This window comes from Lepidochelys olivacea (assembly GCF_965140295.1).
Source record: "Lepidochelys olivacea isolate rLepOli2 genome assembly, chromosome: 10".
NCBI classification, from domain to species: domain Eukaryota; kingdom Metazoa; phylum Chordata; order Testudines; family Cheloniidae; genus Lepidochelys; species Lepidochelys olivacea.
In genome coordinates, this window is record NC_140420.1 from 31,624,574 (window position 1) to 31,644,758 (window position 20,185).

General features: G+C 50.8%; 1 protein-coding gene across 2 annotated transcripts in view; it reads right to left on the reverse strand.

Moving 5' to 3' along the window:
- Window positions 1-342: 342 nt before the first annotated feature.
- Window positions 343-20,185, reverse strand: part of RHBDF1 (rhomboid 5 homolog 1) — a 110,399-nt gene continuing 90,556 nt past the window's right edge. The window contains exons 8-18 of one of the 2 annotated variants that reach the window (XM_084640692.1): window positions 16,354-16,605; window positions 15,493-15,604; window positions 13,888-13,962; window positions 12,925-13,086; window positions 11,183-11,283; window positions 9,604-9,667; window positions 8,580-8,674; window positions 5,481-5,556; window positions 4,601-4,701; window positions 4,087-4,240; window positions 343-823 (exon numbers count right to left, since the gene is read on the reverse strand). In XM_084640692.1, the coding sequence (XP_084496818.1) occupies window positions 767-823; window positions 4,087-4,240; window positions 4,601-4,701; window positions 5,481-5,556; window positions 8,580-8,674; window positions 9,604-9,667; window positions 11,183-11,283; window positions 12,925-13,086; window positions 13,888-13,962; window positions 15,493-15,604; window positions 16,354-16,605 (1,249 nt within the window). In that variant the 3' untranslated portion in view covers window positions 343-766. Of the gene's footprint in view, window positions 824-1,514; window positions 2,284-4,086; window positions 4,241-4,600; window positions 4,702-5,480; window positions 5,557-8,579; window positions 8,675-9,603; window positions 9,668-11,182; window positions 11,284-12,924; window positions 13,087-13,887; window positions 13,963-15,492; window positions 15,605-16,353; window positions 16,606-20,185 lie in introns of those variants that run through there. The other variant, XM_084640691.1, reaches the window with a different exon arrangement.

Here is a 20,185-nt window from a genome sequence, read left to right on the forward strand (position 1 = left end):
CCTGTATGGAAAACCATGGCATTTGTTGCTTTTGTGCTGCCCTACCTCCAGGAGCTTGCTCCCTTGGTGAGACAGGCAGGATGTGATGGCCTTGGAACAAGGAACTGGCATCTATAAAACAAGATGACACCAGCCCCATGTTGCAGAACACCAGCCTGTGTGTGTTTAAATAAATTTAATAAAAATGGTGTGATGGGTTTGAAGGAGGAGTGGAAGGTGTACAGGATCAGGGCCTATACTAGTCAATATTCATCCTGTTCCTATAGCTACTGAATCACTACCCAGTCAACTGAGAATTTAAACATTTTGGAAGAAGTTTCTGTGAAGGTTCCCACACAGCTGTGCCACCTTGCTAGAAAACCTCTAAAGTCTAGGATATCTCTGGTAGCATTCTGAAGTGTTTCCAGTTCCACACACAGAGCCAGTTAGAACTGCAGGGGCTCAGTGTGCAGGTGTCATGGTGTAGGGAGGAGGGTTTTAGGTTTATTAGGAACTGGGGAACCTTTTGGGGAAAGGAGGAGCCTATACAGGAAGGCTGGGCTCCACCTAAATGGAACCAGACTGCTGGTATGTAAAATTAAAAAGGTTGTAGAGGAGTTGTTAAACTAAGGACTAGGGGATAGCCAACAGGTTCAGAGAGAGACAGACATCCCTTAGGGGAGGAACTGTTAACAAGGATGCTCTATAGCAGTGCTCCCCAAACTTTTCAGAGTCATACCGCCTCTTACCTCTGTTCCTTGGGCATGGGGGTTGGCCTGGGCCCCAGCTATGTCCCCCAAATAGTCATCCAAGCCCCACAGTTTGGGGACCTCTGCTCTATAACCTAGTAAAGAGGAGAGGACAGAACGTACAGATAGGAACGAAAGAAAAACAGGAAATTAAAAAGGGACCTAGTTGGTCTCAAAAGAGTCCTAAAGCTCTAATCAGTTGTGTCAACCTAACAAAAAATAGAAATGCCCACGCCTGGTGATGGGACACAAGATGGGGAAGGCTCTTAGTTACCACAGAGAATTCTTTCCCAAGTCTCTGGCTGGTGAGTCTTGCCCACATACTCAGTGTTTAACTGATTGCCATATTTAGGGTCAGGAAGAATTCTTTTCTCTGGGTCAGATTGGCAGAGATCCTGGGTTTTGTACTGCAGGCAAGTCAAGCAGGTGGATACAGGGCAATTAAGGTGAAGGGAGCAAATAGGCATGGTTCACTACAAGTACAAGTGAGTCTAGCAAGAAGCAGCTCATGATACTTATCACACTGATTTTACATAAAGAGCCATCACTAGGCTCTTTATGACTTGTCCTACTGCCACAAAGGCTCAAGGGCTTAGCCTACAAAATGGTGAGCATGTACACTGCTATAGAGAATTCATTATGGCAACTACTACAAAATAATAAAGTAGAATCATCCTGCTGGGACTGTGGGAACCTAATGCTGCAGACAAAGGGAAAGGACGTGGCCAGTAGGTGCTGGAGACAAAGTGCTTAGGATAAAGCAAACAAATATAGCCATAGACTGTGCAGAATAGTTAACAGTAGCTAAAACGCTACCTTTCTATTTAATCACCACCTTAGCAGTAGTAAACAAATCTGGTTAAAAATGTAGTATTAAAGTAGTGTAATAAAAATATGGCAGCAGAAAAAGTTCAATAAATTGAACAAGGCACAATTGTTCTGTTTTCAGAAAATGTGCAGGTCTTCTGAGATAAGGCAAAATAGGTCTGCCAAGGGCTGACAAGACAGTTTAAATTAACCATAGTCAGGGTTAGATGTGTCACGGGATGAGGAGGTGTTGTCCATGTGGAACTGGCCCAGCAGCTGCAAAGACAATCCAACTCCAGGACCTGCTTGAGAAGCCAGTCTTCGCCTTTCAGTGGAGCTGTGCGTCTAGATCATATTTCTCACAGAACTTGTCTGTGAATGGAATACATGTGAGGAACTCACACCATTCACACTTGATCGGATAGAAATAGAACAGAATCACGAGTCCTGAGAAGAGTCCAATGAAGATGAGCTGGAACACTATAATCTGGCATCGCTTCCGATATAAATCAAATTTCCCAAAGCTAATGTAGGGCAGGAAGGCAAAGGACAAGAAGAGGCCACTGATGAATCCTGAAATGTGGGCAAAGTTATCAATCCAAGGCAGGAGGCCAAAGGCAAAGAGGAAGAGCACCACAGCCAACAGCTTGAAGAAGGCCCTCCATGGCCGTGCCAGGATCTGCCAGCTCTGGAAGAGTTCCACAAAGAGACAGGCCAGGATTCCAAACTGGGATCCTGCGGGGCCCACCTGCAGGAGGAGGACGACACAGGTTACAGAGAGCGAGACCAAACCAACCCAGCTACTGATTGCTCCTGCCGGGTCTCAGCTTCACAGAGGTGTGTCTCTTGCTATCCAGTGCTATCAGCCACTAGAATGCTCCATGTCAGTGACTCTGAGGAGCTGCCTCATTCTGAGTCAACAGCTAGCAGGGGAGCCATTTTCTGCTGGGGGGGAGGGGAAGTATCTGCATGAGGCCTTCTGCCAGTTTGATTCAGCCTTCACTCCTTGTAGGGTAGCATTAAAGCAACAAGCATGCTATACAGCCCAAGCTAGATACCAGTATCCAGGGGTGAGGAATACAAGGTATCCTCTAGGCTAGTGATACTCAGGCCTCAGTGGTTCAGGAGCCAAAGTAGCTATCAACATTACCCAAAATAGCCACAGTAGTGTGAATTCATTGTTTCATTTATTACAGTGCTATATATTCTCACAGCAGAATGACTGACCAAGTATATTATCATCAACTATAGTTGGTTAATAATATAGTAAAACATCCTGATGGTGTGATTTTAATTATTAATCAATCTAAGTTATTAACCAGTGTTTTAATGTCATGTGCTCCAAAGAGGCCTCAGGAAACACATTAAAGAAACACTTGCTGCTCGCGAGCCTCAGTCTGAGTATCACTGCTCTAGGCTCTAGCATTCTTCTAAAATGCATCAGGACATCAGCTGGGAGCATGAGAGGACTTTGGCTGCTGGATACAGTGGGGGTCTTAGAAGATGGGAGCAGGGAGGCAGGGTGAAGGTGTGAGGTGAGAGAGATGGAGGAAGGTGTGGGAGTAATACTGTATGTGCTTCTCCTGCCATGACAGTCTGTTTTAGTTGTTTGCTCCTTTTTCCCTGCCATGGGAACACTCAGCCTTTTAAGATCAGGGCCTGCCCATAGCCAGCAGCCTAAAGGCAGTGACCATTTGTGGAAGAGTGCAGGCATATTGCTCCTACCTGCAGTACAAACATGCTCAAGATCATTTTCAGGGGTAAAGAGTGGGCCATGCCTGGCTGGGGAGGCCTGGTGGCAGTAGCAACTCCCATTGCTGGGATTCTGTTTAAGGCCAGTTCTACACTACGTCACTCAAGGGTATGAAAAATCCACAGCCCTGAGGGACCTTGTTATACCAACCTAACCCCCAGTGTAGACAGCGCTGTGTCACCGGGAGATTCTCCCATCAACAAAGCTACTGCCTCTCAGGGAGATGGAGAAGCTCTCCCGTCGGCACAGGAGTATCTTCATTTAAGCGCTGCAGCAGTGGTGCAACAGCTCTTGGACATTAGCTATGGAGCTCTCAGTCTCTGGTCTGTCAGGGGCCTGAGCCCCTGCACTAGGCTAACTCAAGATGGGCCCCCTATCATGCTGGGCCATCTCACTGCCTCCTCAGGACCATGGGCAGGGCCTGGCCTCACTCCTGTTTCTCGGGGCCATGTCCTGAAAGGGCAAGACCCTCAGAGGGTCTGGAGTGCTCTGGGGATTTTACTGCTCAGCAACTGGACCAGTTGGTCAGTGGCCAGTAGTGCAGCCCTCTGCCTCACAGGCCAGGGAGATGCAGAGATGGCCCATGACAAAAGTGGCAGTGGAGGCTGAAGTGCCAGGAGCTGTCATCCCGCTCCTTATCCAAGTGGTGTCCACAAAGGAGGAGTTGGGCCACTCTGGGGTCCCCAGTCTGGGCTGTGCCTACAGAAGGTAACTGGAGGTGGGTGTGTTAGGGCTGGGTGATGTAGGATTCAGTGCTCCCAGCAGGTAACTGGGCCTGCTCACCTGCCAGAGACCTACCTCTGCTCTATAGGGCAGGAATATTGCACTGGCCAGGTTCCCTGTGATGCCGCTGAGCAGGTAGATGATGGAGATGCGATGCCAGCCTGCCAGCTTTTCCAGGTCTCGCAGGATGGTCATCTGGAAACAGACTGAAACCAGGCAGTGCAGGATCCTACCAAATCAAGAGAACACCAGAGCTGAGGCAGCAGCTACTAAGGTCGTGTGCAGTCCTGCTCTGTAATCCCTGCCCCAGGCTCACCCATGGCCTCTGGCCTGCCTCCCACATGCACTTCAGTCCATGGCCCCAGCGAGCACCTGGGCCAAGAACATGAAATATTTGTAACTTATTTGAGGTGCAGAGGAGACTGGCCCCATGCTGAGCACTGCCTGTAACACACCCAAGCAGGGATAACCACTCCCCACCCCTTGCAGGGAACCAATGAGCACCATGCCCAGGTATCCCACACACACAGACACTCCCCCCTCGCCATGACAGTGGCAGACACTGGTTTGTTTTTGCAGTGAGACTTACCCAGCATGGAGGAAGAGGGAGAGCCAGAGGCGGTAGAACTGGTCAGGAATCTCTGGGTTTAGGAAGGGCAGGAGGCCACAGACATCATCCATGCAGTGCACCTAATAGAGAGCAAGGTCAGCTGGAAGCCCAGAGGGTCTATGTCAGGCTAGAGTATGCTGCCCCCTCCTGCCACACAAAGGTATTGCTCTGCCTGTCTCATTGTAATGTGCCTAGTGCCACAGAATCTAGGCACCTCTGCACCTGCGTGACTGCCCCCTACAGGAAGATATGCATCTTCCCCCTGCTCACATGGGGGAGCCCACTCACCTTACTTCCTGTCAGTAGAGGAGCCTCCATATGGGTATTGGTGCTCTGTGCACCTGCCCTAAGTTACTCCCTGCAACTCTCCAGTTACCCTCCTCCGCCCACAGAGCAGGGAAGTCATATTCTCCCCTCTTCATGGAGAGGAAGCAAAAAGACCACAAAGCACATCATGAGCAGAACTAGAACTCTAAATGGTACCTCATTTCCCACCCGCCCCCCCCCCCCACTCATTCCTGAATCCCTGCAGGGCTAGGGGGCTGCCTGGAGCACAAATCCTGCACTGGTCTCCAGAGAGGGAAGAGTTGCCTTTTCTAACCTGTTTGTGGCTCAGAGCCGGGCCTGACCACCCACCCCCATTTGAATAAAGGCAGGAGAGCTCTGCGGGCAGTGCCGCCTCACATGGGGCCTGCTGTGGGGCACAGCAAGGGGCTCCCAAGCGAAGGGAAGGAAAGCTGCAAAATCTTGCCCAAATCTCATCACGCCACTTGGAGGAGACGGGGGAGAGGGAAAGAGAAGAGTGAGGGGAGGGAGGAGAGAGTGGCCATGAGAACCTGCCCTGCAGCCTTGGCCGTACCTGGGAGCAGAGTGTTGCCTCCTCATGGAAATAGCCCCGCATGAAATCACAGTACTCTCGGGATGTTATTTCACACCTGGGGAGGGAAACAGCAAGATTCATTTGTGCTATTAATAGCACCTGCTGCCCTCTTGGAGCCAGTCATGCTCTGCATGCTTCAGACCCCCTCATACCCTGAGTCCAGGCCCCAAAATTGGCACCACACTGTACCGGATTCAGAGATGTTCTTCCCCAGCACTGCTGTAGCCTCTCCCTGCCAGGGGCATTTGTGCCATCCTTTCTGCTGCCATTGTGTGTGGTGATGTCCCCATTAGAGCCAGGGAACCACTCTGAACAATCCACCCAGCAAATGGAGCCCTCACCAATATCCTCCCAAAACGCATCCTGAGTCACCTTTGGCACCTCAGTAAATCCTGGCTCAGAGTCACCACCGTGTCTCACCCAGCAAGGGGTCACCGCCCAACAGCCTAATGCCCTGGGTAGCCCTGAGGAAGCACAGGAGCTGGCTTGTGCTGCCCTTCCCCTTTCTGTCTAGGACCCTTGCCTGTAAACCCTTTTGGTGCAGAGACCAGGTCTTCCCTTCTTTCTGGGAGGTGCTCATCATGCTTCAGGGCACTCTTGGGCTTGGTGTACCCTGAACATCAGCCTCCAGTCTAGCTGCACAGCTCTAGCATAGACACAATTTACACTTGTGCAAATCCCATCAGTGTGTGAATCATGTCTATATTAGTAGTTGCACTACTACACCAACAGCTATGCAGGCCGTGTAGACAAGGCTGTACAAGAAGGCATTGATTTCTATTGGGATTTTGTTCCATGAGTCAGATTGGAACCAAGAACTAATGATCTCCCTGAAGGAATAATAACCCTAGTCCATTGATTTCCTAGCTAAAGGAGTGACAGACAGTGAGTCTGCCACAATCTTGAGGGTCTCTAAATCTAAGTACTACAGCATCCATTGCAGGACTTTCTTACACTGTGAGAAACTTGAGGCAGGGACTGTGTCTGCCTCTATATGTGTACAGTGCCTAACACACGGATCCTGATCAGTTCTCTGGGCACCACCACCATGTGATTATGCTGGAAGGTGCTAATGGCTGCCAACAAATTGGTCTATAGAAAAATCACAGAAGGAGCAATTGAATAACCCTTTATGTAGTGATAACTGGAAACAAGAAGCTACAGCCCAAGGACACAATTAAGCAATGTGGTCCCAGGGTTTCCCTAGCAGTGATTGCAAATACAGGGGCTGAGGGATTGATTGGTTGCAGTTCGTGCGCAAAAGGAGAAAGCCAGAAAAACTAGTGTAGCCCTGAAAGAGATCACAGACAGCTTCTCAGGGCACAGGACTCACTGGAGAGGCAGACTTTCAACTTGTGAGCAAGGAACTTTTGTTATTTGTTCCTCCTATGTTCCAGGGAACAGGACTCTATGTCTATTCTTTGTAAATAAACAGGATCGCACGAAAGAAATACCTGACTCTTATAATCAATTTCCCCTCCTAATGGAGCAACCCCACAAGACCCCAATTATTGGCTATCCATATTGGCCAAAGGGGCATCTGTATAAAGAGCAAGAAGTTCCTCTTGCTGAAAGCCAGCCAGACCACCACACTCATGGTTTGCAGCACTGATTGATTCCCTGTCCATTATTATCTAACCTCTACTGACAACTCCTCGCCCTGCCTGAGGATCTGGCCAGCCAGGGTATCTGGGACTATAGCAGCTGCTAATCATTCCTCCTGCCAGGAAGGACAGGCACCCGGAATGACTGTGACCCTGTCATTACATATGAGCCAATCCCAGGAGCATGTCTCCCCTCCTGCTTAAGAGACCCCCAGCACAGGGCTCTCCCCTCCATCACTGTAACCTGCCCCTCTCTGGTCTGCCCGCTTCTCCCTGCTTCCCCCATCCCTCCAAAATGCTTTCCCTGTCCCCCTGGCCACATCAGCACCCGTTGCTTACCACATCAAATTCAAGCACCTAGCCCTCACTATAGAGCCTGCCATCTCTGCTCTTTTTCCCCAGCTCCCCTCCCAACATGCTCTCCTTTCTGCTCCTCGTACACTCTGCTTTGTACGCTGGCTCGTGCTGCTCCTGCGTCTGGCACAGCCTCCCTAATGTCACTACCAAGTGCTTTCCATCCTCCGTCAGATCCCTCCATAACTCCGTCATGCTCCAGCAAAGGTATCATAGAATATCAGGGTTGGAAGGGACCTCAGGAGATCATCTAGTCCAACCCCCTGCTCAAAGCAGGACCAATCCCCAATTTTTGCCCTATATCCCTAAATGGCCCCCTCAAGGATTGAACTCACAACCCTGGGTTTAGCAGGCCAAAGCTCAAACCACTGAGCTATCCCTCCCAGGAGCTCTCCCTCTCACCTCACTGTAATCCCCACAGCTTCCTCCACTCAGCCATTGCCAGAATCTAGCTTTGGCCTGTCAGCTCCCCAGGACAAGGGACACACCTTAACCTATGTGTACAAAGACCATCTCCATTTCCAGCACGACAAAATGCGAGGCCCATTCAGTTTACACTGCACTCAGCAGGGGATGGCAGGCTGCTGGACCACCCCAAAGCACTACCAGATCATCAGATGGGCAAGGAAAACATTTATTCCCTTCAATGAGGAACAAATGTGAGGGCTCCAGATCTGAAGAACAGGTCAGTCCATTCCTAGTGCTCTGCAATGTCAAAAAGGTGGCTCAGCAACCAATGCTCTAGACCCTTGCACACATTCTGTGCTGGCCAGAAGCTGCTGCCAGGGGTGGGAAATGCAGAGGGTGAGGGGGGCTACGAAGCATGCTGTCCCCTGGCCCTCTCTGCTGGAGCCTCTGGCTTCTACCTTTCTGCTCCTCCCCATTCCGCACAGGGCAGGGCCTGGCTCTCTAGATGCACAAGCCTGAGTTGGTTCCATTTCTGTCTGATTTCCCTTTCACAGTAGTGCCCTGGGCCACACATAGCCAGGGAGACACTACCCTCTGTGGAGAAGGACAAGTCCCCCGTACCTACATGCAAATCGCACAAAGCCTCTGCAAATGCACTGCGTGCCTCATCCTATTTGCAGCCCTCTGCAGATGGGCAGGTGGCCTCCATTACCTTCCTTTGGTCCCAATACAGCAGGGCCTGCCTGTGATCACGCAGTCCATATGAAGGTGGTTGGTATAATTCCCAGCGCTGTTTTTGGTGCAGATCTGGATAACAATAACAAATGGAATGAGATGGATGTGGAAACCTTTCCGCCACCTGACATGTGGGGAGGGTGCTGTGGCCGTACTCTGAGCCACCTGTGACCAGGTTCTGGGAGGGGATGGGGCTGGTGCTGTGGCCGTGGCCACGTTCTACCTCCATCTGATTTTGCAGGGGAGCGGTTAATGGGGATGCACCCAGGTTTGCAACAGAACAACCTGATCATACATAGCTTTTTAGCTGCCAGTTGGGTGGCCCAGCCAGCCCCCTCCCCAAGATGGGCTCCACAAGCAGAGGAGCAAAATCCTAGCAGCCCATGCAGGCTCCTCCCAGTTACAACAGTTCCCTGGGCTTCTGACTGGGAGAAGCAGCCTTAACAGTCAGCCCTCAGGAGAGCACTCAGCAGGCTGGCCTAGTGCGGTGAATCCGGGCCTGTCTATCCTGGCCTGGCTGCTTTTCCCCTCCCAAACACCACAGTCAGATCAAAGGTTCAAAATCTCAGCTGACTGGAGTCACTGTTCAAAGATCCAAAGGCCTGGCCGAGCTATGCTTGAAGCTCCCCCACACTAGTGGTAGCTGTGGGCCAAGTCAGCCCCCAAAGCAGCCTGGGCCCCGCACAGCCCTTGCCCAACTCTTCCCTTTCTGTGTCTCCCGGTTCTCTGAAAGAGGAAGCATCTCCTGGGGCTGCCCCTGATCCTTCACCCTCCCCCTGCACAAAGCACTGATTTCTGTCTGAGGGCCTGGAATTCCCACTGACTGGTCAGTAGAGGATGTGCAAAGCATTTCTATGGTGATGAGGTGAATGACACAGGGCTGAGCCCATCTCCAGCGCCTCTGTTCCTTGGGCGGCTGTGAGGCTGGTGTGCTTGGCACCGTCTGTGCCAACCCTGGCCTGCAACTCCCTGCCCCCCACCGTGATTCTAGCAATGCTCACCGGCCATTTGGTGATGTCATCAGGCCATTCATGGGGATCCATCGATGCTGGCTGCTCACAAACCCTGAGGCAACAAAATCCAACAGGTCAGCTGGACAAACCAGGCAGCAGCAGACAGGCGCAGGCCGGGGAGGAAAACCCCCACTGCCAGGAGCTACAGCACCATGCTGCTGCCGCAATCCCCAGGGTTTCCTCCAAGCTCATGTGCAATGTCTGTAGGGCTGAGGACAGGTTAGGCTGAGTCAGGGATCGATCAAGGTCAGATGGTCCAAGCTGCCATTGGCAGTGTTGTGCCACAGAAACCGAGGCCTCCGTATTGAGAGCACTTGTCATGGTGCTGTGATGCTGACTGAAGTGCAGTCACTTGAAGGGGAACACCTCAACTTCCTGGTGCATTAGCTGATTCTACCAGCATCTGGGCCACTTGCTGAGCAGCAAGCTGGCTGGCCAGCTACCTGACAGAGCACCCCAACTCTGCCCTGTCTGCCAGCTCTCAGACTCCTCTCCACGTAGGGCCAGCCCCACACCCAGCTACCAGCAATCCCCCAATGCACATTTCCCCCCTGCACAGGGAGTCCCAGGGAGATTCTCAGGAGTCTGGATGCTCCAGTGAAATACATGGCTCCAACAGAGGGCAGGGTGGAGCCACAGGAGGGGAAGTGACAGGCCAGCCAGGGTGGCTCCCATGGATTGTGGGCTTCTGTGGTATTTGCCATAGTCACAGAGCTGCATGCAGGTGGGGCCTGTGCTGCCAGCTCAGCAGGAAGCAGCTAGGAAGGCAGGGAGACTGCAGAGTGGGGAGCAGGGGATGGCATGCAGGGCAGGGCAGGTGCAGTGCAGGATGGGATGGCTCAAGCAGGGTGAATTCCAGCAGTTCTGAGCCAGGCACACAGGAGCTCCCTGCCTGGATGCTGCTGGGAGCTCAGGGAGAACATCAAGCACAGGCTACAGGCAAAAAGAAAAGGAGTACTTGTGGCACCTTAGAGACTAACAAATTTATTTGAGCATAAGCTTCCGTGAGCTACAGCTCACCTCATTGGATGCATTCAGGCTACAAGCAGACAGCAATGCCCATGGGGAGGAGGAGCAGAAATTAGATCAAGTATCCAATTGGTCTCTAAGCAGCACCACCCTTCCCCACAGCCCCCACGCTGTGCCCTGTTCCCTGCCCCCCTGCCCAGTGACACTCCACACCCCCTTCCCCACCTCTACCCAGTGACACGCTGTGCCCGCTTCTTCTACCCAGTGACCCTGTGCCCCCACCTGTGTCCAGCACAGTTTGCCCCATGGTATATGAATGCATCAGAACCTCTCTCAGCTCCCATATTGGGGTAAGAATCTAATCATGCTCCTTCCTCCAATCAAGGCCCAGAGCAGTCTCCTTCTCCAGCTGTGGATCCACTCCCCTTGCCTGGCCCATTCTCCAAACAGCCTCTACTTCCTTAAGAAGCCCCAGGATAACGAGCTGTCCCACCCACTCCGCACAATGACTCCTCTGACTTGTTGCACAGACACGGCAGCCCCTGACAGTCACCAGGCGGAGAGAGGCTGAGCTAGCCCTGAGCCAGGCAGTGCCTACCTGGGATCCTGGTGACAAACAGATCCGAACTGTCTCTTGCCTCCTGCCAGTGTTGGCGTGCTGGGGTGGTGGGGCCATTTCACCCACACGGCCAGGGTGGACTGTGCAGGAGAGAGCAGAGGAGGCACAACTGAGCACCACAGGGCCCAGGAGCTCTAGGAGGCAGAGGCATTCATAGAGATAATCTGGGGGTGGGGTGGGGGTCACAGTGACTGAGCAGGGAGCTGGGGGATCAGAATGAGATGGGGTCACACACGCTGAGTACGGAGACTTTTGGCAACCGGCCTACAAACTTAGCCTGATTGTGAGCTCAGCTGAGAAAAGTGAGGGAAAGTTTACGAACTGTTCCAATAAGCAACAACAACAAATGGTGAGGGGGAAAGGTCTGAAAGGGAGGGAGGCAGGCCGAATTACTCCAAACGAAGAGGCCTATTACTATAACTCAGGGACTGTGTTAAGATCATGTTTGTGAAACGAGAAGTGTGAGATCAGAAATCAATGGACCAAAATTGGTGTGAAAGAAATTAGGTCTAATTGTTGAACAAAATAATGACGTGACAGGCTATTTCTCCCACCACTCCCTTTCGGGGGTCCTTAAAAAAAAAAAAAACACACACTTCAGGGGGAAAAATCAAGAAGCTGCCAACAGCTGAGTGGGAGATGGGTGGACCAGAAGGAGTAAGCATTACTATTATGGCTGCCACCCCCACCATTCTGGGACCCCGGGATGCACCAGGACACAGTTGGGCCTTTGTCATCCTGATCCTGAGAGATGCCCTGACCAGACTGAGCCAGAGGGACCCAGCTGACACCACCACCTCCACGGGCTTCAGCTAAATCCTCCTGGGATGTGAGACTGTCACACACACCTCTTGTGTCTATCTTTCCTTCCCCACCTTACTTCTTCCCTTTCCTATCTCTCTTCTTTTCCCTTCTGTCTAACCAGAGTCTGGCTTAGCAGCCAAGACTGTATATTTTGCAACACTGCTATAAGCCTGTGACCAAAAAGGCATTTAAAAGCAACACCCTGAACATGATGCTGGTATGAGTTTGCCAGGTCTCAGCGTGGCTGATCAGACCGTGCGCTGCACCTATGTTTCCGCAGTAGCAAGGCTGCAAGTGAGGCAGTGGCAGAAGCTGCAGTTTCTATCTTTACTGTCCCCTTTGTGTGTGTTTGTCTTGTGTTGCCTTCCGGGAAAGGGGATCAGACTTTCCCAACAACAGCTTGAGCCCAGCTCAACTGACTTCTCTATTCCCCAAAAGGACAGCTATTACCTGCTTTGATACCATCTCAGGGACTCTCAAACAAGATTTTTTTTCCCTTCTAAAAACTCTTCCTAGCTAGAGGAAAAGGGAACAACAGAGGTTGTTAAAATTACATTTCAAATGTTTTAAACTGTTTTCTCTTTTCTGAATCTTAATAAGGTCACGGGATGTGTAGTGGTGTGTTTGCCATGGTATTAAGCAGGCGGAAGTCTGCGTCCCCCAAACCCTGAACGTTGTCAGACACTGTTTAACACCTTTGACTCTTTGGGCCCATTTATTCCATCTAAATGAATACAAGACCCAGATAGGTGGGAGGCTGCAGAGGTCCACACCAACTGGGAAGGGAGGCTGGAGGTGTCACAGCTGCCAGGCAGGCAGGGAGACTGGCCTAGGGGTCCCATCCGCAGGCGTGATGATGAGCAGTGAGGGAGGAGAGGTGTGCAGGGCTGTGAGTGGGTTGCAGAGGGGGCACTCACAGAGCATTCCTCCTCCGAGGTCTGCACACAGCCCGACTTGTCGTTGCGCACACAGCAGGCCGAGTGCTTCTCCTTCTCTCGCGTAGCACTGATGAAGTTATGCACCTGCTGGTCCTGCCTCATACATGGCGAGAACTTCGCCCCCAAGTGGATCAGGGCCTCCTGGAAAGAGACAGGGCTAGGAGCTCAGCTGAGGGTCATGCAGGGGCCAAGGGGGAAGGGAGGTCTCTGGGGGAAGAGAGAAGGAAGAGGCTTGGCAGCCAGGGGTCCAGGAGAAAAGGAAGGCAGGGGGAGGCTGGGCAACAGCTGCCTCTGGCAAGTCAAAGCAGGCGGGGATGAAGGGGGAGGGCAAGGGGCTGGGCACAACTAGCAATATTCACACATAATACATGATCCCAAACAAGTGTCGTCAGTCTCCGCAAACAACAAGGATCATCTTCATCCTGTGCAAGGTCCCCCTCATGCTGGTGCCAGTGCAGGGGTGGAGGGGAAAGCACCAGTTAGGGCGGCAGCCACCCCTGTTGCACTGACCCCTACAGGACTTGATATGTCCCAGCTTGTGCCCCACAGAGGCAGAGCCAGATCTTCAGCAGGGCATGCCCCTGGCCAAGCTGCAAAGTGCCAGGCAGCAGAGGGCAGACCCCATTGGAGACACCACCACATGCTTCCCTAAGCAGGGAATTAGCCCATTTTACAGGGGCACCCAGCGCAGGCAATGCCACTCTGATGGGACCCTGAAAAGCTTGGCCGGGCCAGGCCACAAGCCCACTAGGAAGCATGTCAGAGCACAAATCGCCAGTCATGGGGCCTGAGTGTCACTGGACACGCCCTGGCTGCTCAGACCCTTGCACCAGGCTCACCGCTCTATGCAGAAACAGCAGAGCTGCTGAACCCCTCAGATGAAGGTGCGGGTGTACTATCTGCCCCAGCGCCAGGGACCCAACCCGAACTGGTGGGACTCACCGAGCTGGGGCCAATCCAGAAGTTTTCTTGTTGAACATATTTGACGTTTTCATAAATCCCCCTGTTCATCAGGACCTGGAAAACAAGAAAGCAGCAACCCCCTCTGAACCACATGGCCAGCAGGGCACCACAGGGTGCAGGCGCAATGGTAAAAAGGGGCACTAATTGGGAAGCAGCAGTGGAAACCTGCAATGCCTGGGGTAGCGGAAGCCCTATAGCAGGTCATCAGGCTCAGGTTTCTTTTAATCCAGAGCTCTCCAAACAGTCTCCTGGACCAGAAGGGAGTGGTGTGCGCATGGCTTGCCCTGGCCTCTCAATTGATCTCCAGAGCCTCAGCTTTCATTAATAGACCCCTTCGCCTCCATCTGTTCTGGTTGTGAGAAAAAACCTTGAAAACATGCCCCAAGTGTGATGGATGCAGCAATGTTTGCCGAAAGTGAACCCAGAGTGGTGTCCTGCCCCGTTCGTTTCACTGGTGCGGACTCAGATGCCTGGGATGCTGCTCTAAATGTCACCCTTGGAAACTGCTGCATTGCACATCAAAGCACGCAAGAAAGAAGAGGAAGGATCATACTACGATTATCTACAAGTGTCTCCCAAAGGGGAGGGGAGGGAGGGTTGTGTGGGCCCTTGTCAACACATGGCCGGCTACAGGAGGTGGGTGGAGATGTATTTTCTTGAAGGGGGACTCAGCTTCCCAAAATGTGACACCCCGTTTTCACCCTTTGGGAGGAGCAGGATGATGGGACAGGATAGAATGCTGCAGCCGCTACAGGTGGGTTGGGATTTGTTTGGATTTTAAGGGAAATCCTGTCTCTGTGTCACTAAAAATAAATGTTTCCCTGCTGTGAACACCCTTCTGGGCTCAAGTGAGGAGGGGAGAGCGCTGTTAGATGTTAACTGGTGCCAGAGGACGCACAAACTTGAAGGGACGTGTGGGATCCTGTGCAAGGGAACTAGTACAAGCACTTCAACACAGCCTGCAAATCTAGCCCTTAATACCTCATGACATAGTAAGGTGTTATCCCAGGAGTCCTGGCTGAATTCCAGCTCTGCCCCAGACCCCAGCCTAGGATTCCACTCAGACACCTTCCTTCTAACCCGTGCTGTGGGGGCCAATGGGCCGCCAGGACCCTGCTCCTCAGGCTGAACAGTGCCACGTTGCTGCTATCTGACAGATGCAGAAATTACCAGCCCTGATGGGCTTGTCTCCCATCACTCAGTGCTAATGGCAGGAAGCCAAAGCTCACAGGCAGGCAAGCCCAACAGGCAGGTTTGTCTGCCCAGGCAACATGCTGCCCTTGAAAATCAGCCAGGCCTCTGCACAGTGGGGAATTTACAAGTCTGCAGATGTGTACGTGAATGCATGTGCGCTGTGTGGCTGCAGGTGTGAACATGGGCAGGTGCATAGGCCTGTAGGTGTGCGTGTGCGTGCAACTACAGCTGCCAGCCCCTCAGGTGAGCACATTTGGCTGCCAGCTATTGGCCGTTGTCAGGAAATGCACTGACAAGTTACAGAACGTGGGGAGAGGTCAGGGACTCTGGTAATAAACAATCGCTGCGAAACAAGCACAGTTCATACCGATTGGCAGAGGATTTACTCACTGAATCTACGGTTTCATGTTGAGAAAACCCCACGGGGGCAATGCCATAGATACACACAGCAAGGATTGTGATGAGCGAATGCACAAAGGTGACCCAGTAGGTGAAGAAAGGCCTAGACAGGAGATGGAGACAATCACAGATCAGAGCCAGGAACAAGATCATGTTCATATTTTCTGGAGGTGTCTTTGCTCCTGGAGCATAAGCAAAACACCTGCTAATTCACATGCACTTCAGTCTGAAAGGAGCTTTGCTGTGACCGGTAATGCCTGGGCCCCACGCACAGGTGAGCAATGGTCTTTTCTGGTTTTCATTAGCACAGAGGACCAGCCACAAGCCGATTCAGAACTGGGACAAGACTGGAGGAAATGTTTTGGAGGGAGGGAGGATTGGAACCCGGGGTCACACATATTCACTTCTTATGAACATTTGTGCAAAGTTTCCGTGACACAAAATGTCAGGCCTGAAGCCTAAATCCATTTTGTGACTAAAAAAATTCATCAGGGAGGAGGAAAAAGGAGGAGACGTCTCAATTTCCCTGTCAATCTGGCTAATAAGACAGGTGGGTCTGTGCAGAGGACCATTCTCGTCAGCAACTAGCAGATGTGCTGGGCTGTCAAAGCCACACAGGCTCCAGGGTGCTCATGGCAGGATTGTCCCAATAGGCACCAAGGAAATGTGTTGAGTGGAGGGGTTCAAGGAATACACAAATAATCCCCACTGCAGGATGCATGTCTCACTCGGCAAGTGTCACACACGTACTCGCAGCAAGTGAGATGCATCCCACCCAGTCGGGGACATGCTAACCGGCTCATTGTAGCCTCTTCCAGCAACCCTTGCTGTAAAGGGGCTCGCTCCTCTCACCTGTGGTCGTCCATGTCCTCAATCTGCCGTTTCACGTAGCTGTCTATGCGCTTGCGGTAGGTGCGGTTGGTCAGCCTGCCCACCATGCCCAGTCCATATGGCCTCTTCTCCTTGGCAAAGAGCTTTCTGACTGGGACGGCGATGCGCTGGCCTCGTCGCTGAGGGCTCATGCTCACCACTTCCTGCCGTAAGCGAACCTTGGGTTGGGGCAGGGTCCCTTCCTTCTGTTTTCTCCAGCCTCGCTCCAGGGGACTGGAACATAAAGCAAGACAGCAATGCTTTGCTTCTGCAGAGTGCAGCAGGGAGCAAAGGCCGTTCCCTGGGCTATGGCCACAGGGTCAGAGAGGGGGACAGGACAGCAGAGCAAGGGCTGGAGGGCTCCTTCCTACCCCAGCCATTAGCTCCTTGGAATTACGGAGCCAGGAACCAACCAATCTCTGTTGTCAGAAGCTGGTTGGGGCAGGTAACTGAGCACTTGGCTCAGAGACCCCAGGGATTCCTAACAGACAGTCTGAACGCTCAACCCCCAGAACATCTGTCTACGGGGAGGAAGGAGTGGGGGCACTGCTAGATTGCACAGGAAACCCTTCCCTTCTTGCCTTTGCACCCAAGCCCCATCTCATCTCAGCACTGCCCGACCTGCCACCCCATCCCCCACCCTGTCTCCCTAATGCCCCGTCCCCCCAATGTCTATAGTGATAATCAATGTGGGCCATTTCCAGCAGTTGACAAGAACGTCTGAAGAACAGGGGAGGGGGAGGAATAAACATGGGGAAATAGTTTTACTTTGTGTAATAACCCATCCACTCCCAGTCTCTATTCAAGCCTAAGTTAATTGTATTCAGTTTGCAAATTAATTCCAATTCAGCTGTCACTCATTGGAGTCTGTTTTTGAAGTTTTTTTGTTGAAGAATTGCCACTTTTAGGTCTGTAATCGAGTGACCAAAGAGACTGAAGTGTTCTCCGACTGGTCTTTGAATGTTATAATTCTTGGCGTCTGATTTGTGTCCATTGATACTTTTACGTAGAGACTGTCCAGTTTGTTCAATGTACATGGCAGAGGGGCATTGCTGGCACACGATGGCATATATCACATTGGTAGATGTGCAGGTGAAGAAGCCTCTGATAGTGTGGCTGATGTGATTAGGCCCTATCATGGTGATCCCTGAATAGATATGTGGACACAGTTGGCAATGGGCTTTGTTGCAATGATAGGTTCCTGAGTTAGTGGTTCTGTTGTAAAAAGAAAAGGAGTACTTGTGGCACCTTAGAGACTAACCAATTTATTTTCGCTCACGAAAGCTTATGCTCAAATAAATTGGTTAGTCTCTAAGGTGCCACAAGTACTCCTTTTCTTTTTGCGAATACAGACTAACACGGCTGTTACTCTGAAACCTGGTTCTGTTGTGTGGTTGCTGGTGAGTTTTTGCTTCAGGTTGGGGGGCTGTCTGTAAGCAAGGACTGGCCTGTCTCCCAAGATCTGTGAGAGTGATGGGTCGTCCTTCAGGATAAGTTGCAGATCCTTGAGGATGCACTGGAGAGTTTTTAGTTGGGGGCTGAAGGTGATGGCTAGTGGCATTCTGTTATTTTCTTTGTTGGGCCTGTCCTGTAGTAGGTAACTTCTGGGTACTCCTCTGGCTCTGTCAATCTGTTTCTTCACTTCAGCAGGTGGGTACTGTAGTTGTAAGAACGCTTGATAGAGATCTTTTAGGTGTTTGTCTCTGTCTGAGGGGTTGGAGCAAATGCGGTTGTATCGTAGAGCTTGGCTGTAGACAATGGATCGTGTGGTGTGGTCTGGATGAAAGCTGGAGGCATGTAGGTAGGCATAGCGGTCAGTAGCTTTCCGGTATAGGGTGGTGTTTATGTGACCATTGCTTATTAGCACCGTAGCGTCCAGGAAGTGGATCTCTTGCATGGACTGGTCCAGGCTGAGGTTGATGGTGGGATGGAAATTGTTGAAATCTTGGTGGAATTCTTCAAGGGCTTCTTTTCCATGGGTCCAGATGATGAAGATGTCATCAATGTAGCGCAAGTAGAGTAAAGGCATTAGGGGACGAGAGCTGAGGAAGCGTTGTTCTAAGTCAGCCATAAAGATGTTGGCATACTGTGGGGCCATGCGGGTACCCATAGCAGTGCCGCTGATTTGAAGGTATACATTGTCCCCAAATGTGAAATAGTTATGGGTGAGGACAAAGTCACAAAGTTCAGCCACCAGGTTTGCCGTGACATTATCAGGGATACTGTTCCTGATGGCTTGTAGACTCCAACGAGAGACTGCTGAATTGGAATTAATTTGCAAACTGAATATAATTAACTTAGGCTTGAATAAAAACTGGGAGTGGATGGATCATTACACAAAGTAAAACTATTTCCCCATGTTTATTCCTTCTCCCCGCCCCTCTTCCTCAGACATTCTTGTCAACTGCTGGAAATGGCCCACCTTGATTATCACTACAAAAGGGTTTTCCTGCCCCCTCCCCCCAGCTCTCCTGCTGGTAATAGCTCACCTTACCTGATCACTCTCATTACAGTGTGTATGGTAACACCCATTGTTTCATGTTTTCTGTGTGTATAAATCTCCCCACTGTATTTTCCACTGAATGCATCCAATGAAGTGAGCTGTAGCTCACGAAAGCTTATGCTCAAATAAATTTGTTAGTCTCTAAGGTGCCACAGGTCCTCCTGTTCTTTTTGCGAATACAGACTAACACGGCTGCTACTCTGTACTCTGTGTCAACAGCTCGTCAGGCCTGACATACTCACTACACCTAACACACTGTTGTCACAATCTGTATCTGACAGGTGGCATGTAAGATATCATTAGAAAACTAAGAACTCACAGATCATTAATATTCTTGCATGATGTATGTATAGGGTGTGTTCAAAAATGTGTGCTAGAATTATATACTTAGCATGAGTTTGTCAAGCAATGCATAAGCACTTTGCCTTAGACACAGGAATGTGTATTTGCTTTTCTGACTGGCCTGGTTGACAGGCAGAGACAATGAAGGTCCATTTACATATTAGGCAAACAAATCCCCCAAGCTACCAAGTTGGGGAGGAGACAGCATGGCATCTACACAAGAGCAGGAGAGAGAAAATTGGTCTGGGTTTTACATTTCAAAGAATACACTGTAAAGGTTTACTCATCTACAAAGACAGGGGGCTGATCCTCAAGTGATAAGCAATTGAATCAACTGACTGTATGCAATATCAAGGTATTATAACTGTGTAGAGTGGGGTCTTTTAGGAAAGCCTGTGACACACTGGTGATTAATATCAATGAGAAATCTCTGCATTAACACTATATGCAAATTACAAATACTCACTGATATTACATTTTACAGTCTGTGACCAAACAAAGGGAGAAACAGGTCTCTACCAGACAGGGAAAGGCAGCTATCTATCTGTCCCCAATGAAATTAAGCAAGGTGTGACCAAAAACAATGGAAGCCCCATTAACACAGAAATCAGCAGGTGGATGGGAATCCCACAAGAAGGAAAGACCTTGAGGTCATCCTGCCTGTGATATGTAACCTATCACTTAAATCAGCTTCTGTGCAAGATAACTGACAGACAGCTAATGTAACTCCAATTCTTTAAAAAAGGGCTCCAGAGGAGATTCTGGCAATTACAGGCCAGTAAGGGTAACTTCAGTACCAGGCAAAGTCATTGAAACTACAGTAAAGAAGAGAATTATCAGACACATAAATGAACATGATATGTTGGGGAAGAGTCAACATGGCTTTTGTAAAGGAAAATCATGCCTCACCCATCTATTAAGAATTCTTTGATGGGGTCAACAAACATGTGGACAAGGGTGATCCCGTGG